Source organism: Pseudorca crassidens, chromosome X (genome assembly GCF_039906515.1).
Source record: "Pseudorca crassidens isolate mPseCra1 chromosome X, mPseCra1.hap1, whole genome shotgun sequence".
NCBI lineage: Eukaryota > Metazoa > Chordata > Mammalia > Artiodactyla > Delphinidae > Pseudorca > Pseudorca crassidens.
This window is the reverse complement of record NC_090317.1, coordinates 96,628,361-96,656,160: the sequence shown is the minus strand read 5'-3', so window position 1 is coordinate 96,656,160 and position 27,800 is coordinate 96,628,361. Positions and strand designations below refer to the sequence as shown.

The 27,800-nt window shown below is 36.3% G+C and overlaps 1 protein-coding gene across 12 annotated transcripts in view; it reads right to left on the bottom strand.

Annotated features, from left to right (window-relative positions):
• Positions 1-27,800, bottom strand: part of CASK (calcium/calmodulin dependent serine protein kinase) — a 387,942-nt gene that overhangs the window by 219,614 nt on the left and 140,528 nt on the right. For all 12 annotated transcript variants that reach the window (XM_067723825.1, XM_067723826.1, XM_067723824.1 and 9 more), the window contains exon 3: positions 13,052-13,157. In XM_067723825.1, the coding sequence (XP_067579926.1) occupies positions 13,052-13,157 (106 nt within the window). The remainder of the gene's footprint in view (positions 1-13,051; positions 13,158-27,800) is intronic.

Genomic DNA, 27,800 nt, shown 5'->3' with positions numbered 1-27,800 from the left:
CCTTCTCAGAACACCACCTCAGGGGGCACGTGATATCCACATGACTTATCATCAGTGATGTTAACTTGATTCTTTGGTTAAGAGGGGTTAGCCAGGTTTCTGCACTGTAAACTTACTATGTTCCCCTTTCTACGCTCTGTTCTTCAAAAGCGGGGTCACTAAGTCCAGTCTACCCTTAAGGTGGGAGGGGATTATCTACATATATTATTTGGAATTCTTCTGTAAGGAAGGTTTGTCTCTTCTTTCCCATTTATTTATTTGTTCAATAATTTCTTTATATTGGTATGGGCTCATATATACTTAATTTATACCTTGGGTTATAGTCTAGTACTATGCTATTTATTTTGTTGCCCAAATTGTTCCAGTTTTGGTCACTGGGAGCTCTTTCAGGTTGGTTCCTGTGACCTTTTCACATGTCCCCATCTTTTTGTTTTTTGACCACTTCCTAACTTCCAGGCACTGTAAAATGCTCCAGGCTTACTTGTATTTTCTCTGCCCCAGTCCTAGAATAATAATTTCTCTAAAGAGCCTCAGTTCCTTCTATTAGAGAATGTATTTATAAATGAATATGTGGGTGTGGGCTTGCTCATTACTACTGCAGTGTAGTTGCTTCTAAGGCCCTCTCAGTGGCAGAAACGTATGTATGTGTACTAACCCATTCACATGTATCTATATTTATTTCTGTATCTATCTACCTGTATGTACATATGTATATATAAGTACATATGTATATATACATGCAAACACATATCGATACATATGTGTGCGTGTACACATATTAAACTAAGTATGTTGTCATTCCACCACCTCCAACTCTAATCCAGCACCACAGGGTTCATTCTAGCCTTCATTCTTGCTTAGTTGTAACTTCTTTCTCTGACAGAATTTTAAACTTCTGCATATTTAAAAAAGTCAATATACAAAAAAGTCCAATAATGTAAACAAAATTAAAAAGGCAAATTTCAGCAAAATATTTGCAAATACATGAAAAAGGTAAATATCCTTAGTAAATAAAGAATTCTTACAAAATGACAAAAAACTGAAGAAAGTGAACAGATGAAAAAGAAATGGGTAAACATACATTTAAAATATTTGACCACACTAGCAACAAAATAAATGCAAATTAAACCAAAATGTCATTCTGACCTATCAAAACGTAAACATGAATGCTCTCATCTACCACTGGTTTGAATATAAATTGGTACAATCTTTATGAAGAATAACATGACACTATGTAAAAGGAGTTTTAACTCTATTGGCTAGACTTCTGATAGGTGATGTGTCTCAGTGAAGACAACAGAAAGGTTGGATAAAAAAACTTCCTTAAAGCATCAACGTACTAACCAAATTGTCAGGAATATTGGCTAAAGAATGGGAACTCAGAGAGGTAAAGCCAAGGATCAGAGTCCTTCTTGTCCTGGGGACATTTGCTTATACAGCAGATCTCTAAGGGGAAAAAAGTCAGAATTCAGGGTAATATCATAAACTACTCTCCAATGTTGACCTAGGACCCTAAAGGGCTAGCGGTGAACCGGAAGTGATCAGCCCCTTCACATACTTGCAATCTGGCTTTCTCTCTGAATGGCCCTGAAAATCTAAGCCTTGAACTTTGATTAAGATAGTCCCAGACTGCTACTGCTTAAAGGTGCCTAGTAAAAGCAAATTAGAGTTCTCTCTAGAGGAAGAAAGCATCGTTCAACGCCAATAATTGTCAAAATAATTTCTAGCACACGGTCAAAATGAATCAGTACATAAAAGGGTAAGATATTTTGACCAAGAACCAGCAAAAATGACAGACAATAAAGACAAACAGGGATTTCATATACTGAGATTATCCAACATAGATTATTAAATAATGAAGTTTACTGTGTCCCAGAACATAAAAGCTGAACTTGAATTTTTTTTGCAAAAAAAGAGAAAAAATATAGATTTTAAAAAGGAAAAACACAAAATTCAGAAAAGAAGGTAGAAAATATAGAGAATACCATAAGGTATGCCTATATCTATACTTAATTGGGTCACAAAGGTGATGAGAGAAAGAAAAAGGCAGCGGCAATATCTGAAGAGATAATGGCTGAGAATATTCCCTAACCAAAAATAATATCAATACACTGATTCAAGAGACCTAAAAACCTAAGGCAGGATTAAAACACACACACACATACACACCCCACATCACAGAGAAAACTACAGAAAACAAAAGATGAATAAAACATTTTTTCAATAACCTGAAAAATAAAGATAGACTACCCTCAGAGAAAAGTGACAGACTGCTAGCTGAATTGTTAATATCAATGGAAGCCAGAAGACAGTAGAATGATATCTAATGTAAAGAAAATGCCAGCCTAGAATTCTCTACTCAGTGAATATCCCTCAACACTAAAGGGAATCTAAGGAAATTCTGAAACAAATGGAGTTCACACCCAGCAGACTGACACAAGGAAAATGAATCCAGATAAAACCTTAGAGATGCTGAAAGAATAAATAACAGAGAAAGGATATGTGTAGGTAAATCTAAATGAATAAAAATAATAACTTGGAGTGATGTAAATACATGTAACATGCATTTATACACACAAATATAATTTAAATACATGAAAACAACAGCCTATAAGTCAAGGTTGCATTATATGGAATTAATGTGTTCTACAGTGCTTGTACTGTTCAGGAAGACAGTAATGGTATCAATATTAGGATTTGATGAATTAGGGAGGCATACTGTAATTTCTGGGGTACACACTCAGCAAAGGGTGCTAAAACTTCCAAATTAATAGAACAAAAATGAAATGATTAAAAAATATTCAACTGATCCAAATAAATCAGGGAAGGTGAAGAAACATGTAATAGGTGGTATAAACAGAAAGCACATAAGACCACAATGTCAATCAAAATATACTAAAATTAAATGTAAATGGAATAAATGCTTCAATTAAAAGACAAAGATTGAGAGTCTAGAATAAAAAAACAACTGTATGCCTTTAACAAGAGACGCATCTAAAACCCAAGGATACAAGAAAATTGAAATTTAAAAAGGAAATAAATCCTGGAAAATTAAACCCAAAGTAGAAGGATGGAAATAACAACAAACAGAAATTACTGAAATAGAAAATAAATACACAATAAAAAGGATTTACAAAGCTAAAAGTCACTGTTTAAAAGACTGATAAAACTGGTAAATATCTGGCAAGGCTGAGACAGAAAAAAAAAGGCATAAATTGCTAGTATCAAGAATGAAGAAGATCCTGTAGAGATAGTATGAACCCCTTTATGACAAAATTGTTTAAAGTTTAGATAAAATGCACTCATTCCTAGAAAAATACAATTCACCAAAAGTGACAGAGTAATAACTGGAAAACCTGAATATTCCTATAAATATTTAAGAAACTGAATCGGAAATGAAAACCCTTCTTATAAGGAAGTCTGGCCTGGATGGGTTTATAAGTGAGTTCTACCAATCACATAAGAAAAACAACAAACAGAGAATACTCCTCAATTCATTTTATGAGTCTAGCATAATCTAGACATAAAAACGTGATATAGATAGTACAAGAAAATTATAGTGTAATCTTCCCACAAATATGGATGTAAAAAGTCTAAACAAAATATAAGCAAACCAAATCTAGCAATATATAAAAAGGATTATAAGGATTATACGTCATGACCAAGTGTGGTTAACCAAAGAATCAATGAAATTCATTGCATTAACAGAGTAAAGAAGAAAATCATATGATCATTTCAATATACACAGAAAAAAAGCATTTGATAAAATTCACCATCCATTTATGCTTAGCAAACTCTAAGATCAGAAATAAACAAAGATTTGCTATCACCATTACTCTGGATATTTTATCCACTGCAGTAAAGTCTAGAGAAAGAAATAAAATGTAAAAGAATTAGAAAGGAATAAACAAAATCCTCTTCATACACAGATGATATGATCAGGTATGCAGAAAATCCAAACAGTTCTACAGAAAAATTATTGGAATTGATGAAGCTTGATGAATAGGAGTATATGTCAATACAAGGAAGGAGGGAAAGAGAGAAAGAGAGAGACTGAGCTACCTTTTTTTTTTGGCTGTGCCATGCAGCATATGGGATCTTAAGTTTCCCGACCAGGGATCAAACCCGTGCCCCCTGCATTGGAAGCGTGGAGTCTTAATCACTGGACGGCCAGGGAAGCCCCAGACTGATCTACTTTTAAAAGCAAATACCTAAGAATCTAACAAAAAATGTACACAACTTTTATGGAGAAAAGTATAAAACTTTATTGAAAGACATCAAAGACCTAAATAAATGGGAAGACAGACACCATGTTCCTAAAGTGGAAGACTCAATAATAAGTCTGTCAATTATTCTCAAGTTGCTTATAAAGATTTAATAATTCAAGGCAAAATCCCAACAGTTTTTTAAGTGTATGTGTGTGTGTGTATAAATTGACAACTTGATTCTAAAATGTATATGGAAAATGCAAAGACAAGTACAGCTCTCAAGACATGTCTGAAGAAGAACAAAGTGGAAGGCCCTGCTCTATCAGTTACCAGGACTTACTGTAAAGCCATAGTAAATAAGACAACAGCACAATGCCGGGCAAATAGGCCAAGGGACCAGAATAGAGCCCAGAACAATCACACCTATACAGATGCCTGATTTACGGCAAAAGTGGTACTGCAGAGCAGTGTTTTCAGTAATTGTGCTGAGACTATCGAATATCCATATGGGAAGAAATGAAACTAGACTGCTACCTCACAGTATACCCCAAATCAATTCCAGATGGATAATAAAACATAGGAGAATATCTTCATAATCTCAGGGGAGTAAGTATTTCTTAAACAAGATACAAAAACACTGGCCATAAAATTAAAAAATGATAAATTAGACTATATTAAAATCACAAACTTCTGTTAATCAAAATATACCATTACAAGAATGAAGAGATAGGTCACTAAATGGCAATTAGGGAAGAATAATCGGGAAAAACTACAAGGAGATTCTACTACACACCAACTGGCAAAAATTCCAACAATGCCAAGTGTTAGCAAGGGTGTGTAGCATAGGTAGTAATTAATCATGAGAATTAAAGGAAGGCACTGTGAATAAGGACAAACAACAATATTTTAAACAGGGGCAGTGACAGGAAAACTAGGACTTGGATCACCTTAGAGAGGCATATACCATTGGTAAAGGGTCAGTTTATACATCTACTTTAGAAAATAACTTGGTATTATCTAGGAAAACTGAAGCTGTACATACTCTGAAACCTATTAATTCCACTCCTAGGTCTACACCCTATATGAACGTTTACTTAGGTGCACCAGGATACAGGTACAAGACTGTTTACAACAGTAATGTTCAAATGGCCAAATCTGGAAACAACCCAAATACATATTAACATTTACATGAATAAATAACTTGTGAATGTTTGTTCACTAACACTATATAGCAACAAAGTGAAGGAGATCAAACTAACCTGGATATTCTCACAGACCAAAAAACGTGTATACTCTATGACTGCATGTAAGTAAAGATTAAAAAGATAGAAAACACTGAATTACACTATTCAGGGATACCTATTTAGATGGTATAGATATAAAAACATGGAAGTGAAGTCTAGAGTAAAGTTAATTCTGAGAGAGGCAGGGGGTTATGATCAGAAAGGGGAATTCGAGGGCTGTTGAGGTGCTGGCAGTTTTAAAATTTCTTGACTTGGGTTGTACGTGGCTGTTTACAATAATTCTTTATGTTTGTATAGTTCTGTGTATGCATTTTTCTAAATGTAATACATTCTATTAAAAAAGGTTAAATCTATGTGTGATGTAGATGTTTGTATGCATTCATACACTAATTCTAATATCCAGTAATTCTACTCCTAAAAACTTATCTTGAGAAAATAGGCAATCAGGGGGTGAGCACAAGTAACTATGTACAAGAATATTATTAATCATAACATTATTTCTAATACAGAAAACAGAAAACAGTGTAAATGTCCAACTTTAGGGAAAATATTAAATATGGCACATGCATATAGTTCAGACATCTTAATGCAGCCATTAAAATGTTGTATCTAAAAAGTATTTAATGGTATAATAAAATGCTTAAAATTATTAAGCTAAACGAATCAGGATACAAAATTGCATATATAAAATGATCTCTATTTAGTGCAACTGTGATCATGACTATACATAGAAGGAAATGTTCTGAAATGCTCGCTGTGATTACCTTTTGCAAATGGTATTATTTTTGTCATTATAATTTTCCATAATTTCTAAATTTGTACAAAGAATGTATATTACTCTAAAAATAACTTATAATTTTCATTTTAAATGAACTACTTCTTTTAAATAACAGAAAGTTAACTGACTTTTCTTCCTATTTTATATGTACATAAGTTTATTCAAAATTATTTTAGTGGTTGAAGATGAGCTTTCATATATAAAAAAATTACGAGACTGACAACTTCAAATACATTTCTAAGATAGTAGGAGTCAGGATGCAGTTTGCTTCCTAAAGTATTCAAAGCTTAATATCTATTCTACACTGTAACATCTCAATCTAGGATTTGTTTTATACAAAAATTGGGACACCTACATTTTTTTCCCAATAGATATCAAAATGATACAGTAATTACAGTTAAAAGTTTTTTTAAAACCCCAAACTCTGCAATTATCTTTATAGGTAAGTATATTTTGTTTGCAGATCCAGGAGTTTATTAACTCAAACCCTTCTCCTGCTGATCTCTACTTTAGTTTGTGCAGAAAAGAGTTAACTATTTAAGTATTTAACCAGGCCTAACTATTATCTCTCAAAAGGCTTGCAAGGCCTGCCTACAAGGTTGGCTCTTGATTGGCATCTGGGAACTTGGAGGGGTTCCTCCCCTCCTAACTGAAAAGAGTGGCTCACTGTGTCTAAACTGCTTGTGCAAACAATATGATTTATCCTGAACACCCGCTTTCTTTCTGGGAGTCTGGAATTTGGTATGCACCAGGCAGAGGGTGCTTACATGACAAGCCCCCGACAAAAACCCTGCACTCTGAGTCTCTAATGAGCTTCCCTGATAGACAACATCTCACATGTGTAGTCACAAATGTTTGCTGGCAGAAGACCCTTGGAAGCTTGTGCCTTGTTACCCCTGGACTTCAATTCATGCACTTTCTCCTTTTGCTGATTTTGCTTTATACCCTTTAGCTATTAATAAATCATAGCTGTGAATATGCCTATATGCTGAGTCCTGTGAGTCCTCGTAACGAATCATCAGACCTGGGAATGGTCTTGGGTATCCCTGACACATAGTTCTTAAAACTAAAATGCAACTAAACATTTAGTATAGTGGTAAACCTAAGTCAAAAGAAATGTTTAATTTTAAAAAGTTAATGACACAGAAGTTGTTTTCTTTCAACTAGCATTTATCAAAGGCCTACACAGTCACTCAGCTAGGTCCTTTCTTGTATCTTAGCTTACTGAATTACCATATCAAGTTTCTAATGTTTACTAGGACCAAGCAGTATTTCCCAACCATTTCCTATTACCCAGCACTTAAGTAGGCATTCAATAAATATGTGCTGAATGAATGAATAGCAATTTCTATCATTACCCATAAAAACAAAAAATCAAAATAGATAAAATTAGCTATAAAAATATGTACAAATGTTCATATAAATTAAAATGCTATAGTCCAGATTTTTCTTGCTTGATATGAAACAAATATATTTTCTCTTAAGTGGCAAATTTGCTGGTAAGTAGTAATCAGTTCTACTCTATCAGTATAAATGAATTCCACAAACATTGCCTTCCCTGAGCATAAACACCAGACTAAAAATAAAATTTTAAAAATAAAATTTAAATAAATAAAGAGCTTTCAGTCTATCTCCTTTGTGAGCTTCAAAAATACAAACTGTTAATATTATTTTAAAAGATACAAACTATTGTTTTCATGTCAGAAATGTTTTAAGACCATATTTAATTACTGTACGGTCTCCCTGTGGTATATGTAATCATTCTATAATAAGGTAATTAAAATTTCTTGGCCAGCCAATTTAGGATTTGCAGCTTAACTTCAAGTATCAGACATTACTAAACATAAGCTTTGATGTGTGACTTAGAAATAAACATTTAATTTTTGGTGGGGTGCAGGGTGTGTGTGTGTGTGTGTGTGTGTGTGTGTGACATGACACAGCCCTGTCTTTAAAATTGAACCTACGTTTTAAATGTTTATTTTTAAAAATAACAGCAAACCGCTACAGACAAGTCCTAATTTAAGTATAATCCCAAAGCGATAGATATAGTATAAACACATGCAGATTCGTAACAAACTACTGAGTGTGTTGGGAAAAATGACAACATAGTCTCGAAATAGTATTACCCCTACTTTAAAGGTCAATCATCTCTTGACCTCTCACTTCTGGACCCACATTTGTTGAAACTGAATCTCTAGGGGTTGGGGCCTGGGTACATGCTGGTTTAACGAGCTCTACTCAGGATTTTCCAATGCTAACTTTTGAAATCTACTGCTCTAATCTCATCCAGTGCTAAAATTTTGGTTCTGTCTCTGTATTTCAGTATGCTTTAAACTTATAAATCATTTATATCAACTAGTTCTAAGGATTTGCTAACATGATACGCAACAACATTGAGCCATATAATTTCATGACTTCAGTTTAGGGAAGAAAAGGGAGAGTTGGTTATAGATAGTCTGTGGCAAAGAAAGATATGGATACCATAATAAGAAACTCACTGATAACCCAAATATATTGTTTGGTCTAGCCTTTTCTCCATCAAAATTATCAGAGCTATTTCCAAGCAGCCAACAAACAGCGAAGTCAACTGACCTTATCTCATTTGCTTTCCATTTCCTGTCTACTCTGTATTGGTGTCATGTCAGAAAACTGTGGAAAGGATCCAGATAACCCATAACCTGAGCAATGAGACCCTGAATACCAGGGGTCATTAGATCTATTGCCAGAAAAATTCTGGTGTAGCCTTGTCTACATTGCAGCTATGTAAGCAATCTCTTACCTAGCCAGTAGGTGGAGACATGCACAAACTTACTGCTTTGCTCTTTGATCTACAGGACTTTAAATCTTACAGTAATGTATGGTTTGGGTTTGTTCATTTGTTTTAAACTGAGGAAATCAAAGGGAATGCAAAAAACAGGGCAAGGACAACTGTCAAGGTAAATTTACAAAAAAGGATAATACAAAAGAACAATTTTATATTTCTATATTGTTTCTAGCCCTTTTGAGAAATAGCGATTTTAACTGTGAATTTATAATCTACTTCCAGATTCCTAGAGCTAATATAACAATTCTAAATTGAGAAATGGGTCCTTTAAAAATTCATGTTCAATCAGGGAAAGCAACATTAACTGACTATGACATGATACTAAGGAGTTATTGTTGATTTTGCTAGATACGACAACAGTATTTTATACACACATACACACACACACACACACACACACACACACACACACACAAGTCCTTATAAATACAAACTGGAGTATTTATAGGTGAAATGATATTGCTTTAGAAATTGCCAAGAAAAAAAGACAACAGTAAAGGATAGATAGAACAAGAATGGCAAAGTATTGATAACTACTGAAGCTCAGTGATAGGTACACTGAAGTTCATTATACTATTTTCTTTTATTTGAAAATTTCCAAAATAAAAGGTTAAAAACTAGGAAGCCATGTTCTACTGATTTGGGTTAACAGTGAGATTAGGGGGCCGGTAAATATGCAACTTTAATGAGGTCTTATTCTCAATATATAGCCATCAATGAATTATTCCAAACACAACTGAATCATACAAAATTAGCTATATAAAAAAATCCCATATAATTCAACATTAAGAAACTAAAACTAAGCTGTTAAATCCACTGGAAACAATACCTTATCACTGTAGAACAAGTCACCACTTTATAAGGTGAATTCACACAGTTATCTCATCTAGTTTTCATCTTATGAAGATTTTAAAGTTAAGAGATTATGGCCAAAGTCACATAATTAGTAAAAGTGACAGAGGTGGGACACTAATCCAAGTTTTATGACACCAAGGATCATCTTCTCTCTACTATACTGTCACTTAGACCCCTTTGAAACAGACAGCAAATGTGAAATTTAGGTAAATTTTAAAATTTGGCTTTCTGTGCTCATTACTTCATAGTATATGGCAAAATCTGGTTTTTAGTTTTCTCAGTGAATAAAAATATGGACAGGGCTTCCCTGGTGGTGCAGTGGTTGAGAGTCTGCCTGCCGATGCAGGGGACACGGGTTCGTGCCCCGGTACGGGAAGATCCCACATGCCACGGAGCGGCTGGGCCCATGAGCCATGGCCGCTGAGCCTGCGCGTCCGGAGCCTGTGCTCCGCAACAGGAGAGGCCACAACAGTGAGAGGCCCGTGTACCGCAAAAAAAAAAAAAAAAGGACAGAAACAGATTTCTTGAATAAAGAATAAAATGAAAATAATTATACTATCTTAAAATTGGAAGGGACGTTAGAGGCTCTCTCTAGTCCAAAATTAAAACCTTTTCTTCAGGACCTTTGGATGGATCCAGCTTTAGCTTGAGCATTTCTAGTGAGGAACGGCAGACTCTGTAAGACAGCCGCTACATTCGTGGACAGCCACTTCATTCATACCTGCCACCTGTTGATTATAGTTACAGCTCCTCACCCTACACTGAATAAATACATAATCCTCTTACATTTGACGATATTTCAAAGAACTAAAGACATCCATCATGACCTGCCATGGGCTTCTCATCTGGGGACTCTTATAGAGGTAAAAGAAAATCAATAGATTCTTGGGTAACTAAAGTCTCCCCACCTTTTCAACAGCTCTTCCATGACAAGTGGTCTTCAAAGTGGGACTTGGGTATCTCTGGGAGTACTCAAAGCCCTTCCAGGGGATACATGTATTAGGATATTTTTAAGGCATTTAAGCCATATCTATATTTGCCATAATTTGGTCTGTCTGAAAACAAGTCTGTGGTCTGCTGAATTCTCTTCTGTATCTCCACTCAAAGGAACCCATCTCAAAAGACAAACCGCTCACCCATCCTGAAAAGCCTGCCTAATTTCAAAAAGACAATGGGGGAATGCAAAGCTACCGAGGGAGGGAGCCATCTGTGAGAGCAAAACAGCTTTGGAAAGGAAGGGAAGAGCCACCTTACTTCATGCAGACAATATATTCACGGCAAAACCTTATCTAGTTTAGAATTATAAATCAATAGTAAGATGACTGTCACAGTGATGTCTATTAACACTTTAATTTTATTTGAAAAATGAAGTCAGATTTTTTTCTGACAGAAAGCAAGTCTGATTTGGCTGACTAGTTTGACAATGATGACTAGCTTTGCAATTTAGGTCACATAGCAGACATTTTCCATAAATTGAATGAGATAAAGGTACAGCTCGAGATTTTTGAAGAAAAAATATTTTAAAAAATATACAAAACACTAAAACTTACATCCTTATAATAAAAGTTTGTATATATCAACTGAAAGATATGTGTGGAGGTACACAGTTTTCAAACATCTTTTAGCAGGATTGCTGACAAAGATTTTGAAGGCTGTGACTCTATGACAGAATTTCTAGGCTCTTTCCCACTCTGGCTATCCCCTTCTGGAAGCATGCCAGTGTCCTGCTTACCAGGAACACTCCAGGGAGAATGAGCAATACACAGCACACTGGGCCTATGGCTTGGTTCTGAATACTATACACTTCTAATTAAGGTATCTGCAGGTTCCATTCAAGGCTTTTAAAGCTGTTGCAACAACTAACTAAATTGCTTACATCTTTTTCATATAAGCAGTTACAATTAAGTTCATAGTGATCTTGCACTTATATATGTGAATGAATGAGTTTACATTAACTGGTCTTAAATTTCACCTTGTTTTAGCTCCTTTGCTACAAACTTGTAAAATATTTTAAAATTTGGTCAGATATTCAATGTATTAAGCTAGCCCTCTGTAGGGGGCAGCTTCTAACAAGGCTCCCAGTAATCACCACCTCCAGGTCTTCACATCCTTGTGTAATCCCTTCCCCTTGTGTGTGGACTGGATCTAGTGACTTATTTCTAACTAATAGAATATGGCAGAAGTGATGGTGTGTGATTTCAGAGATTAGGTTACAAGACTGCCGTCTGTCTTGTTCCTACTCTTGTGCTCTTGCTTGCTGGCCCTGATGAAGCCAGCTGCCATGGAACTGCTCTACAGAGAAGCCCAGTGACAAGGAACCTAGGGAGGTCTTGGGCCAACAGCACATGAGGAACTAAGGCCCTCAGTCTGAGAGTGTGCTTCCAACAACCATGTGAGTGAGCTTGGAAGCAGATCCATCCCCAGCAGAGCCTTAAAATGACTTCAGCCCTGGCCAACGCCTTGATTACCACCTTGTGAGAGACCCTAATCAAAGTCACCGATTACAATTTTGAACAGAATAGTATGCCATCCCATAAGGCTTTATACAATCTCTTTGGACACAATCATCCAACCAGCTATGAAACTACCCAATTATACTATCCTTAGCTCACATTCCTCCATCTTATTGACAAAAATTTTGTGAGAAACATGTCGAGTGGCTTACTAAAATCAAGATATATGGTTGTCTACAGAATTTCCTTCATATGCCAATATGGTGATTATATCAAGAGGAAGTTATGTCTGTTATTACTTGCTTTTAGTTGCTAGAGAGGCTGGCTACATGGAGGCCTCGACTTCCATACCGATCCTTTTCACTAAGACTCTTGTACTCAGAACTTTATATTTTGGGACCTCCTATTCCTCTGAACTCTATTTCTTCTTCTCTGAAGTAGGCTAAAACTGTGAGGGTAACTGAATATGCCCAACTTTTGCTTCCTTAGCCATTGTGAACCTTACGATGAGATATTCCTTTTATTCTTATTACTTTAGGTCTTTCTAAACAGATGAGTTCACAAGTATTTTTAAATTTTAAGAGAAAAGCGTCAGCATTATCTAAGATCAACATTGCTTAAAACTTTAACCCTAAAACAAACAAAAAAAAACCACTTCAGCCCCTTCGGAAAAGAGAATGTACACTCACAATTCAAAAACCATGTAAAGCATTCCATCTGAGCTATATGTCTCCAATAACTCTACAATGTGGGGATGTTTCAGCATATGACAGATACTGGCTTCCCGCTTTAGATCTGCAAAACAAACACATAACATTTTGTTAGGCAGGATCAAAAGACAATCAGAGTGAATGATGAATGAATGGATGTGATCTATGGTAACATGAAGACTCCTCTAACTATAGAGATGAAATCCCCCATTCAAACTAAGCTTAACTTTTTGCCCTTTAAAATCTTTGACAATATAACTTGCTCATATTTCTTGCCAGCTTAAATCTATATACATTAGAGTCAGCTCTTATTAATAAGAAATCTAAATAGCACAAATACTTTCCTCAAACTCTTGTAAACAGGTTTCAAAATTTATAACTCTTTCTTTTTTTTTCTTTTTTTTTCTTTCTTTTTTTTTTTTTTTTGCGGTACGCGGCCCTCTCACTGTTGTGGCCTCTCCCGTTGCGGAGCACAGGCTCCGGACGCGCAGGCTCAGCGGCCATGGCTCACGGGCCCAGCCGCTCCGCGGCATGTGGGATCCTCCCGGACCGCGGCACAAACCCACGTCCCCTGCATCGGCAGGCAGACTCTCAACCACTGTGCCACCAGGGAAGCCCTATAACTCTTTCTTGATCAGCTAATAAGTAACTCAATTTGCTGTCTTGAATTTTACTTCTTTTTCTTAGTTTTCCCTAAATTGTCTAAGAATATGATGTTTATTCTTTAGCCTAAAATCTAGCATTTATAGACACACATCAGGGAAGTTACATGGAATAGGGGGCAAAAAAATAGTATGGTTAAACAGAAAAGGCACTACTCCCAACGTCAAAGTCAGAATTTTTTTTACATCATCTATAAAATGTGTTGGATAATTCAGGACACTACCCACAGTGTTATTTTCAAGAACAAATTCAGATAATGTAGGTAAGACTACTGTGTAAGTTACACAATACTATTTGGAAAATAAAAGTGTTAATATTCTCATTGTCATGCTCATCATCATTATCATCATCATCATCACCATCACACAAAAATAGTTTAGGCATAAGTATCACTTGCCATGTCTACATGGAACGAGATAATTAAAGCCTTCCTGTGTTAACAGTGCTGGAGTTTTACCTGCTTGCCAATGAATAAAATCCAATGTGACATTTTTTATATTTGGAAATAGAAGGGAGACAGGTAAAGAACGAAGGTTAAGGATATACTGCACAAAGCAGAAGAGATAACATTATCTCCTCTCTGATTTGCTAATTCAAGTTAGTCTTGTCAACAAGAGCAATGGCTGCAGAAGGAACCTTAGAAAATTTACACAAGGTATAGGTGAGGAAAAGAAGTCAGTAAATATGACAAAAGAGAAGCCACCAGAAAAGGAAGAATCAATAATACAATATTAAGAAAGTCAAGGAAATAAGGGGAATTAAGGCATAGGTAGTTGGAGAAGGCTGAGAAAAGGCTGTAAGATTCAACCAGAAAAGACCATAAATGTTCTAAGATCAAATTCTGTGGAGAGGTCAGGTTCAAAGTCAGGATGCAGACAATTATATAATAAATTTAGATTTATCCTATCTCTCACTGGTCTAAGTACTTAATATGGTCATTGTCTTTTTTTTTTTTTTTTTTTTTTTTTTTTGCAGTATGCGGGCCTCTCACTGCTGTGGCCTCTCCCGTTGCGGAGCACAGGCTCCGGATGCGCAGGCTCAGCGGCCATGGCTCACGGGTCCAGCCACTCCGCGGCATGTGGGATCTTTCCAGACCGGGGCACGAACCCGTGTCCCCTGCATCGGCAGCCGGACTCTCAACCACTGCGCCACCAGGGAATCCCTGGTCATTGTCTCTTAATGTCCCAACAAGCCTGTGAGGTAGGTATTTTACAGATGAGGAAACTGAGACTTTGAAACTTGTTCAAGATCACATAGCTATTACAAGGGGTAGGTTTTGAGCCTTGGCCTGTCTAACTCCAAAGTCAGTCCTTCCACAATGCCATGGTGTGTTTAGACATGATCCCGGTAATAAGAAAGGAATAGCAGGGTCAAAGAAGGTTTGATTTGTTTGTTTTTGCAGTTGTTTTAAAGAGAACACTGTGTGTTTGTAAATGGCAGTGATGAAAATCCCATAGGATCTGGAGTCGGAAAACTTGGTGCCAGTCCAGCCCCTGTCACTACTACTTGCCGGCTGACTGCTAACCTCTACAAAATGCCTTCCTTATGGCAAATGAAATGGGGGACGTGATAGGTCATGCACGACCTACACAGTCTACAACTTCAGAGGGCAGCAGCAAGATTCAAATGAGAGAATGGATGTGAAAGGACTGTGTGGAGTGCAGCACTGTGGGGCTGAGGGGGTTAAGGTGCTTCAGTGTTCATTGTGAAGGAAGAAATGAGAGACACGTGAAACATGGTCTCCACCTCCAGGGGACGAGAGGTGTGAATAGGTGTGGCTTTTGCACTGGGAAGTCATAACTATGGGGAAGGCTTTTGACAAGTGCGCTGGAGGACCAGGCTGAAAAGCCAGACGACATAAATCAGATGCCTGCAGTTTTTTCTCTCCCTTTAAGATTGTTCTGCCTTCTGATTCTATCAAAAGCTTAGGAGTTTTAGTACTCATTTTAATGTTTATCTCCAGCTTCTCGTTTTACTGGAAGTCACCCTTTTCATATCTTCTGTTTTCACCTTAGTTTCTCTCTTTCCATTTCTTCCTATTCTGCTAAATGTCTGATTTTAATTCAGTGCTCTGACACTGGAGTCAAGAAGTAAAGAGAGATTTAGTGTTTGCCACAACGAACACTGGTCTTTTCTCCTGTTTTCAGTTTATTTTAAATTTTGCCCCTTTCATGTAACTACAGTGTTTCAATCCCCATATTCACCATTTGTCATGTGCCACATTTGTTATACTGAAAAATCATAAGTAGAAACGGACGCTCTAAAGACCCTTCTCTTTGACACGCACATGTCTGCTTGGTATATAACTGAACATGCTCCTGGTCTAGTCTCTTATCACTTTACCCATCCTCAAAATGAAGGAAGGATTGCTGGGGATCCTGCGTCCAAAGATTAAAACAATTTAAATATCACCAGATCTGACATTTCAGGGACTAAAATCCGAACACTGACTGAATAGCACAAAACTAACAACATAAAAATGTATTTGAATTTATAAGGGCAATGATGCAAAAGATGGCCTACATCTAGGATAGCTGCGGCACCATTTTCCATAATTCAAGTATCAATTATATGGGTGTATTAAACAGCCCAAATAGAAAATCACAGTTTACAAAACATGAATGCACCATATATGCATTCAAACTATAGATTCCAAGAATGTTAAGCTCAAAATGTTTGTTTTAGGTGTGAATGTGAATTAAAGATGTATGTATTAACTGCTATTAACTCCTTGCTGATATAGCAAACTAAAAATAGTATTTTCCTACAAATCAGCTCATGAAGCAGACCAGGAAGGAATTCGAAAGTAGGTGATAATATAATAATATGATTTGAAATTGTGATTATCTGGATGCTTATAGATACTAGCTCAGAACATTCCTTTGAGTCACCTGACCCACAGTTACCATGGCTGTTTTGAAGTTCTACTTTATCTATAGTGACAAGGAAGAGTGGTAACTCCTCCACTCTTCCTTGTACTTTTTCATTTTGTAATTTTGCAGGGAAGTTTTTAAAGATTTAAAAAATAATCTACTTCTATGTTTAGTGCCCCTATATTTAACTATGTGCCTATATTTCATCAATTTATTTTCTTTTAAAAGGGGCACTAGTAATATGGAAAGTAATATTAGATCTTCTGATCAAAATTTGAGAAACACACTTCAATTGAATCAGCCCACTATATGGCATGAGAACTACTACTCCTACCAGTTTCCTAAGAAGTTCGAGCTGTCCAACAACAGTAGAACAACTATGTCCTCCAGGGTCTACCTTTCCAGTCTGCCCCTCAAATGAGGGAGAGTTAGGAAAGCCGTTTCAGACGGTCTGTTTTAAAAAGAATTTTCCTGAAAAGTATTTATTATTCATTTTACTATTAGTTGTTCTTGGAATAGGAGAATTTTTCATGCTACCTTTTAAAAGTCAGATGCCACTTTCAGAGTGCCACGACTCTGTAGCAAGCTAATTTGACCATGGGGTCAAAAATAAGTTGGGTATTTACAAATGTGACTAAGGAAAGGAATGCTTTCTGACATTCTTAGCATTGGAGCAACAATCTCATCCTTAATATCTGAGATTTAAAGGTTAAATTTAAGAGTCAGCTTTCACAGAATCATTCAATAAGGATTTAGTTCAGCATCATCCAACAGAAATATAATGCAAACCACATATACAATTAAAATGTTTTCAGCAGCCACATTAAAAAGTAAAAAGAAACAGGTGAAATTTATTTTAACATATTTTATGCAATCCAATATATCCAAAGTATTATTATTTCAACATATAGTCACATTAAAAAGTATTAATGAAATATGTTACATTCTCTTTTTGTACTAAGTCTTTGAGATCCAGTGTGTTTTATACTTATAGCACATCTCAGTTGGGAGCAGTTGTAATTCAAGTGCTCAATAGCCACATGTAGCTACTGGCTACCAAATTAGAATGGTGCAGCTCTGGATAAATTGACTTGCTTTAATTATTATCCTCTTAATTGTGAGTTCTTCTGCGTTTCTTACACAACTATCTGTAAAGTCATTCAGTCATTCCAAAAAGAATCTAAACAGATTTTTTTAACCATTTTTTTAAAAAGTGAAGTATAGTTAATTTACAGTGTTGTGTTAGTCTCAAGTGTACAGCAAAGTGATTCAGTTATAAATATATACATATATATACTCTCTTTCAGATTCTTTTCCATTATAGGTTATTAGAAGATACTGAATATAGTTCCCTGTGCTAAACAGTAGGTCCTTGTTATTTATCTATTTTATATATAGTAGTGTGTACATGTTAATCCCAAACTCCTAATTTATCTCTTCCCCCCATACCCCCTGTTACCCCCCCCCTCTGGTAACCATAAGTTTGTTTTCTATGTCTGTAAGTCTATGTCCAAACAGATGTGTTATTAAAAAGCACTTCCATAGAAGTAAACTCTACAGCTTTTAACAACCCAAATCCATCACTTAATAACTAAATCTGGAATTTCTTCACTATTGTTAATCTAAATCCTTTACTTGTTTGGTAGTTTTTAATCGTTTTATCTTGCTTAATCTACCAAACACAAAAAGGGTAGTCAACATCCACTGTATAGCAGCCCTTTGGACCCTTCAAAATTTATTGAATGACCTTAGACTATGCAGCATAATATCTGGGATTTTAAGTGTCCCTCTGTAAGTCCTCATTTAATAATTATAATAACCCTGTAGGTACATCTAGTTTCACTTTACAAAGGAGGAAACTGAGGCCCCAGGTTTAGTGAGATACATAAGCGGTTGAGATCACACAAGTAGTAAGTAGAGGAAGCACAGCTAATAACTGAGGTCCAGTGCTCTCTACATGATACCACAATGGCTCCTGGGGCTATGTAGTTTTTATATGTGCCCTTAAGATCCAATCATATAACAGTGTTAATGTGGTAACACTGACTTGGGTGAGAAGCTACCAAGACTGCTACAGAACCAGCATATTTCAGCTGCACTGTCACCAGTGATAATCAGAAATTAGACACTGATATTTTTACTAATAAATATATAAGTATTCTAATTTGTTTCCAAAGAATTTCCAGTTTCTGTTAGAAACTCAATAGTTAAAATGCACTAAGAGCTGGCCCAGGCTCCAAATGCACATAAAGAATGTTCCAATCTAGTCATAAAATAATTAGGACAAGTATTAATGTGTTCATCTGAATCAACATTAATAACAAAACAGCTAAATGAAAGTCATTATTGATTCAACATTTTTTCCTTGGTGTGCTGAAATTAATAACCATGGGATATTTTAAGAAAGGGATCTAAGCAGAACCTTGGAAGGATTATAGCAGCCAAGTCAAATTCTGCTGCTGGGCTCAACCTTTAACTAATAACCAATTTGAAGACTAAAGATACCAGCTGCCTTTGGCAATAATACAGGTCAGGTTGGCTTTAATGAGGCCATCTTCCTATAAATCAAGAAAGTCGACCTTCTCAACTAGTGGATGACCAGAGGCCCAGACAGGGCACCACACCAACCTGGGTTAATGGGAAAGTCATTATTTCCTTGATCTTTTACACATTTTACTAGCACATTTTTATTATCTTTTTTTCACATACAAACAGAAATCCAAGCAGCTTCTAATTTCTTTGAATTCTTGCCAATTTAATACAATCTTATGGCCTAAAATCTCATCTGTCAGGTGGATAAAGAAAATAAGGAGCATACCATTAACTGAGGATGTTTGACTGATGTAAATTGTTCTTAAATAGCCAAATATATTAGTTAAAAATCAATCTTGACTACATTAAGCATTTACAAATTAATGGGGTTTTGGTAATATATTTCCCAAAGAATTTACAGTTCTCATAAGTGTAATAAATTTATTAAGGCAGCCTGCCCAGTTGAATACCAAATTTAAACTAAATTCAACACTATATTTGATGTATTGTCAACAACTATCAGCAGGAAATTATAATAAAGCCAACTGCTGTAAGAACTACTTGTCTTCCTTCTCACTCTTCATTAGGATGAGTTTGGTAAATAATTAAAGTGTCATTAATTTCCTAGGGACTTACATTTAAAACAACTCCAGGTCATTCTTAATCAATATTGAAGTACTATAATTCATTTAGCTTATTAATTAGATATTAATAAAGATTACAGGTGACCAATTCAATGATCTTTATAATATTTATCTTCTGAGGTGTTAAAATGTCCTAAAAGAAGAACATGTGCTTCAAAACTATCTTACATAAGAGCCAACAATAGGTTAAAATGAAACCAAATTATCTGTCTCTTACAAGATATAACTCTGAGTCATCAATTCAAGGAGTTACTCAACCATGAATTTGGTGAGAATCTGTTCTGAACTCAACTAATAAAAATAGAAAGATGTTAATTACGTGGATAAAGGAAAAAGGCAGAAATGACTGAAATCCAAACCACATAAAGTTCCAGCATTAGAGTTTTTCTCAAATATATGACGGACCATTATTAAGATCATATTCTGCACATGATAAAAGTAGAAATACAATGTTCTAAACACCTCTAGAATGTACAATTCCTGGGTTGCTGTTCATTTTGAGAAATGTAAACCAAAACAGTTTTACAAAAAGGGAGAAAGATGGGGGCATTTTACTCTTATGAAACCCAGACACCTATTTCAAAATGGTACGCCTAACTTTACAAAAGAAAATTGGAGATATATCAGTTTATACCTCAATTACTTTTCAATATTAAAAGTCATAAAAAAAAAGTATATGTTAGGAGCTGAAGGAACTCTGTGGGATGATAGAGTGTATATATTTAAACTCATTGTGACACATTCACAGAAAGAAAGACAAGATGAAAAGGTAGAGGGCTATGTATCAGATGAAGGAACAAGATAACCCCCCCCAAAAAACAACTAAATGAAGTGGAGATAGGCAACCTTCCAGAAAAAGAATTCAGAATAATGATAGTGAAGATGATCCAGGACCTCGGAAAAAGAATGGAGGCAAAGATAGAGAAGATGCAAGAAATGTTTAACAAAGACCTAGAAGAATTAAAGAACAAACAAACAGAGATGAACAATACAATAACTGAAATGAAAACGACACTAGAAGGAATCAGTAGCAGAATAACTGAGTCAGAAGAACGGATAAGTGACCTGGAAGACAGAATGGTGGAATTCACTGCTGAGGAACAGAATAAAGAAAAAAGAGTGAAAAGAAATGAAGACAGCCTAAGAGGCATCTGGGACAACATTAAACACAACAACATTCACATTATAGGGGTCCCAGAAGGAGAAGAGAGAGAGAAAGGACCTGAGAAAATACTTCAAGAGATTATGGTGAAAAACTTCCCTAACATGGGAAAGGAAACAGCCACCCAAGTCCAGGAAGCGCAGAGAATCCCAGGCAGGGTAAACCCAAGGAAAAACATGCCGAGACACATAGTAATCAAATGGACAAAAATTAAAGACAAAGAAAAACTATTAAAAGCAGCAAGGGAAAAATGACAAGTAACATACAAGGGAACTCCCATAAGGTTAACAGCTGATTTCTCAGCAGAAACTCTACAAGCCAGAAGGGAGTGGCATGACATATTTAAAGTGATAAAAGGGAAGAACCTACAACCAAGATTACTCTACCCGGCAAGGATCTCATTCAGATTCAATGGAGAAATCAAAAGCTTTACAGACAAGCAAAAGCTAAGAGAATTCAGCACCACCAAGCCAGCTCTACAACAAATGCTAAAGGAACTCTCTAAGTGGGAAACACAAGAGAAGAGAAGGACCTATAAAAACAAACCCATTACAATAAAGAAAATGGTCACAGGAACGTACATATCGATAATTACCTTAAACGTGAATGGATTAAATGCTCCAACCAAAAGAAACAGGCTCACTGAATGGATACAAAAACAAGACCCATATATATGCTGTCTACAGGAGACCCACTTCAGACCCAGGGACACATACAGACTGAAAGTGAGGGGATGGAAAAAGATATTCCATGCAAATGGAAATCAAAAGAAAGCTGGAGTAGCAACACTCATATCAGATAAAATAGACTTAAAAATAAACAATGTTACAAGAGACAAGGAAGGACACTACGTAATAAGCAAGGGATCAATCCAAGAAGAAGATATAACAATTATAAATATATATGCACCCAACATAGGAGCACCACAATACATAAGGCAACTGCTACCAGCTATAAAAGATGAAAACGACAGTAACACAATAATAGTGGGGGACTTTAACACCTCACGTACACCAATGGACAGATCATCCAAACAGAAAATTTAAAAGGAAACACAAGCTTTAAATGACACAGTAGACCAGAGAGATTTAATTGATACTTATAGGACATTCCATCCAAAAACAGCAGATTACACTTTCTTCTCAGGTGCACAGGGAATATTCTCCAGGATAGGTCACATCTTGGGTCACAAATCAAGCCTCAGTAAATTTAAGAAAACTGAAATCATATCAAGCATCTTTTCTGACCACAACAGTATGAGATTAGAAATGAATTACAGGGAAAAAACCAAAAAAAAGAGAAACACATGGAGGCTACACAATACATTACGAAATAACCAAGAGATCACTGAAGAAGTCAAAGGGGATATCAAAAAATACCTAGAGACAAATGACAATGAAAACATGACAATCCTAAACATATGGGATACAGCAAAAGCAGTTCTAAGAGGGAAGTTTATAGCCATACAGGCCTAACTCAGGAAACAAGAACAATCTCAAACAATCTAACCTTACACCTAAAGGAACTAGAGAAAGAAGAACAAACAAAACCCAATGTGAGGAGAAGGAGAGAAATCATAAAGATCAGAACAGAAATAAATGAAATAGAAACAAAGAAAACAAGAGCAAAGATTAATAAAACTAAAAGCTGGTTCTTTGAGAAGATAAACAAAATTGATAAACCTTTAGCCAGACTCATCTAGAAAATGAGTGAGAGGACTCAAATCAGTAAAATTGAAATGAAAAAGGAGAAGTTACAACACACAACACAGAAATACAAAGCATCCTAGGAGACTACTACAAGCAACTCTATGCCAATAAAATGGACAAACTGGAAGAAATGGACAAAGTCTTAGAAAGGTATAACCTTCCAAGACTGAACCAGGAAGAAATAGAAAATATGAACAGACCAATCACAAGTAATGAAATTGAAACTGTGATTTGAAATCTTCCAACAAACAAAAGACCAGGACCAGATGGCTTCACAGGTGAATTCTACCAAACACTTAGAGAAGAGCTAACACCCATCATTCTCAAACTCTTCCAAAAAATGGCAGAGGAAGGAATACTCCCAAACTCATTCTATGAGGCCACCATCACCCTGATACCCAAACCAGACAAAAATACTACAAAAAGAGAAAATTACAGACCAATATCACTGATGAATATAGATGCAAAAATCCTCAACAAAATACTAGCAAACAGAATCCAACAACACATTAAAAGGATCATAAACCATGATCAAGTGGGATTTATCCCAGGGATGCAAGGATTCTTCACTATACGCAAATCAATGAATGTGATACACCATATTAACAAATTGAAGAATAAAAACCAAATGATCATCTCAATAGATGCAGAAAAAGCTTTTGACAAAATTCAACACCCAGTTATGATAGAAACATTCCAGAAAGTGGGCATAGAGGGAACCTACTTCAACATAATAAAGACCATATACGGCAAACCCACAGCAAACATCATTCTCAATGGTGAAAAACTGAAAGCATTTCCCCTAAGATCAGGAACAAGACAAGGATGTCCACTCTCACCACTATTATTCAACATAGTTTTGGAAGTCCTAGCCACGGCAATCAGAGAAGAAAAAGAAATAAAAGGAATACAAATTGGAAAAGAAGAAGTAAAACTGTCACTGTTTGCAGATGACATGATACTATATATAGAGAATCCTAAAGATGCCACCAGAAAACTACTAAAGCTAATCAATGAATTTGGTAAAGTTGCAGGATACAAAATTAATGCACAGAAATCTCTTGCATTCCTATACACTAAGGATGAAAAATCTGAAAGAGAGGTTAAGGAAACACTGCCATCTACCATTGCAACAAATAGAATAAAATACCTAGGAATAAACCTACCTAGGGAGACAAAAGACCTGTATGCAGAAAACTATAAGACACGGATGAAAGAAATCAAAGATGACCCAAACAGATGAAGAGATATACCGTGTTCTTGGATTGGAAGAATCAACATCGTGAAAATGACTATACTACCCAAAGCAATCTACAGATTCAATGCAATCCCTATCAAATTATCAATGGCATTTTTTACGGAACTAGAACAAAAAATCTTAAAATTTGTATGGAAACACAAAAGACCCCGAATAGCCAAAGCAGTCTTGAGGGAAAAAAAAGGAGCTGGAGGAATCAGTCTTCCTGACTTCAGACTATACTACAAAGCTACAGTAATCAAGACAGTATGGTACTGGCACAAAAACAGAAATATAGATCAATGGAACCGGATAGAAAGCCCAGAGATAAACCCACGCACCTATGGTCAACTAATCTATGACAAAGGAGGCAAGGATATACAATGGAGAAAAGACAGCCTCTTCAATAAGTGGTGCTGGGAAACCTGGACAGCTACATATAAAAGAATGAAATTAGAACACTCCCTAACACCATACACAAAAACAAACTCAAAATGGATTAGAGACCTAAATGTAAGACTGGACACTATCAAACTCTTAGAGGAAAACATAGGAAGAACACTCTTTGACATAAACCACAGCAAGATCTTTTTTGATCCACCTCCTAGAGTAATGGAAATAAAAACAAAAATAAACAAATGGGACCTAATGAAACTTAAAAGCTTTTGCAAAGCAAAGGAAACTACAAACAAGACGAAAAGAAAACCCTCAGAATGGGACAGAATATTTGCAAACGAATCAACGGACAAAGGATTAATCTTCAAAATATATAAACAGCTCATGCAGCTCAATATTGAAAAAACAAACAACACAATCAAAAAATGGGCAGATGACCTAAACAGACATTTCTCCAAAGAAGACATACAGGTGGCCATGAAGCACATGAAAAGCTGCTCAACATCACTAATTATTAGAGAAATGCACATCAAAACTACAATGAGATATCACCTCACACCAGTTAGAATGGGCATCATCAGAAAATCTACAAACAACAAGTGTGGAGAAAAGGGAACCCTCTTGCACTGTTGGTGGGAATGTAAATGGATACAGCCACTATGGAGAACAGTATGGAGGTTCCTTAAAAAACTAAAAATAGAATTACCATATGACCCAGCAATCCCACTACTGGGCATTTACCCAGAGAAAACCATAATTCAAAAGACACATGCACCCCAATGTTCAGTGCAGCACTCTTTACAACAGCCAGGTCATGGAAGCAACCTAAATGCCCATCGACAGACGAATGGATAAAGAAGATGTGGTATATATACAATGGAATATTACTCAGCCATAAAAAGGAACTAAATTGGGTCATTTGTTGAGACATGGATGGATCTAGAGACTGCCAAGTAAGTCAGAAAAGCAAATATTGCATATTAATGCATATATGTAGCACCTAGAAAAATGGTACAGATGAACCGGTTTGCAGGGCAGAAACTGAGACACAGATGTAGAGAACAAACGTATGGACACCAAGGGGGGTAAGTGGCGGGGTAGTGGGGGTGGTGGTGGGATGAATTGGGAGATTGGGATTGACATATATACACTAATATGTATAAAATGTATAACTAATAAGAACCTGCTGTATAAAAAAAATTTTTTTAATTAAAAAACCTCATTGTATATATATTAAAAGTCTTTGGACTGTACACTTAAATAAATTTTTATTCAATAAAGTTTAAAAAAGAAAAAAGTTATTGCAGTAAGATAGGAATTCAACTAATATGTCTAACTAAAACAATGTTATTCACATATCTTGTATTTTACACTTTCCCAAATATGTTATTTACACAGGTTTCCCCCACTATCCGAAAGTAGAAAGCTTCTATGAACCCTTCTATATGCCAAAATGACATGAAGTGAAGAAGTAATTACCTTTTTTCATAAAAGCAAAAATTCTCTTCAGATTTTTTTCAGTTAGTGAGAACAGGTACTAATGTAGGTCTTTTGTAAAAGTAAAGTGGTGTGATGTGAACTTTCAACAAAGCAGGGGATACCTTTATTTACCTTCTATTTTTATTTAGTTCCAGCTGAGGAGTTCAACAAGGATATGTGGTAGGACAGGCTTCCTTACTACCCACTTCCTCCCACACTTCCTTCCTGCAGAATGGGGCCTGCCGAGGAAATATTGCCAGCAGGACCAAAATTCTCTCCAGAAAGCAATTTATAGTGTTTAATATATAAATAAAAGAACGACTGAGGGGCTTCCCTGGTGGCGCAGTGGTTGAGCGTCCGCCTGCCGATGCAAGGGACATGGGTTCGTGCCCCAGTCCGGGAGGGTCCCACGTGCCGCGGAGCGGTTGGGGCCGTAAGCCATGGCCGCTGAGCCTGCGCGTCTGGAGCCTGTGCTCCGCAACGGGAGAGGCCACAACAGTGAGAGGCCCGCGTACCGCAAAAAAAAAAAAGAAGAAGAAGAAGAAGAATGTACATTTACAATCAATCTACCTTTTTCTTGACGTTTTTCGCAAAAGCTCTTTTGCCATTTCATCAGACTTGGAATGGGTAAAACATACGTTTCCTTAAAAAATGAGATAGAAACAGAGGCCTCTAGCATCTGATCCACATACAGTTTAGTGCAATCCCAGCAAGGCAGAGCCGGTGAAAACAAGAGAAGGAAGTCAGGTAGGGCCTTAATCCCTCGTCACTTAATCATTTGTCACTTAGTAACAAAAGGCCTAATTCATGTCTCAATATTTTGGGAAACAAATACAAACAATTCCTTATTCAGGTCATTCTAGATAATGGTTTATTTCATGTAAGTGACTTTTCCAGAAAGAGTACCAACACATCCTAGTTTGTCCAGGACTTTCCAGTTGTAGCACTGAAAGTTCTGTGTCCCAAGAACCTGCCCTCAGTCCCAGGCAAACCGGGATGGTTGGTCACCTATTTCCACAGATCTAGCACTTATCCTTTCAAATGCTAACACTCTTCTGTCCAGAGGCAGTTCTGATGTAATAGAGCAACAGATCTGTAGTCAAAAGGCCTGTCTTTAAACCTTATCTCCATCACTTAGTAGCTGTTATAACTCTACATCAGTTTCCTGATCTATAAAATGGAAAAAGTAAGAGAATAGCTACCATACTGGTTGTAGTTAGCCCTGGATGATTAATAAAGTATGTGAAAGTGCTTGCCATGGTGCATGACACAGAGCATGTGCACAGTAAGTTTTGTTTCCTTTCCCTTTGACCATTTTTGGTGGAAATAATTCTTTCCTACCTTTACCAAATGCCAATCAAACCAAGTTTGATGGCAAGAAGTTGGCAACGTGAACATTCAATTACTAAACCACACTACTGCACAGTTCTAAACCTACTTTTACTTTGAAATTTTTCATCTACAATTTTTTTGGAAACCATGTAATATAGCTCATAAGGAACTGAATCTGAAGTTGACCAAAGAATTATTTGGGGGGAAAAAGGTAAAAAGCAGGTATAGTTGAAGTGTCTAATAATGACACTGGTTAAAATAAAAAGTAAAACAGAATCCACATAGCTGCATGAGTGTGACCTACTGACTACCAGCATCATCATTCTTCTGGACAACTCCTGGAGTCATCCTCACACCAGCTACTACTTCTCCCCCACTTCCCATATGCAGCTGCCCAAACCTGCCCGTTCTATTTCTGCAACACCTGTCAAAACAATTTGCCCCTTCCTGCACTTAGCCTAGCTTCAGCCCTCATGGATTCTTGTCTGGATCACAGCAAAGATCTTCTAATGGGTTTCTTTACCTCCAGTTCTTTCTTTTCATTCTACTCACTACTGTCATCATAGTTTTATTCTAAAACAGTCATTATCAGACTTCCTAGTGGCACAGTGGTTAAGAATCTGCCTGCCAATGCAGGGGACACGGGTTCGAGCCCTGGTCCGGGAAGATCCCACATGCTGTGGAGCAACTAAGCCCATGTG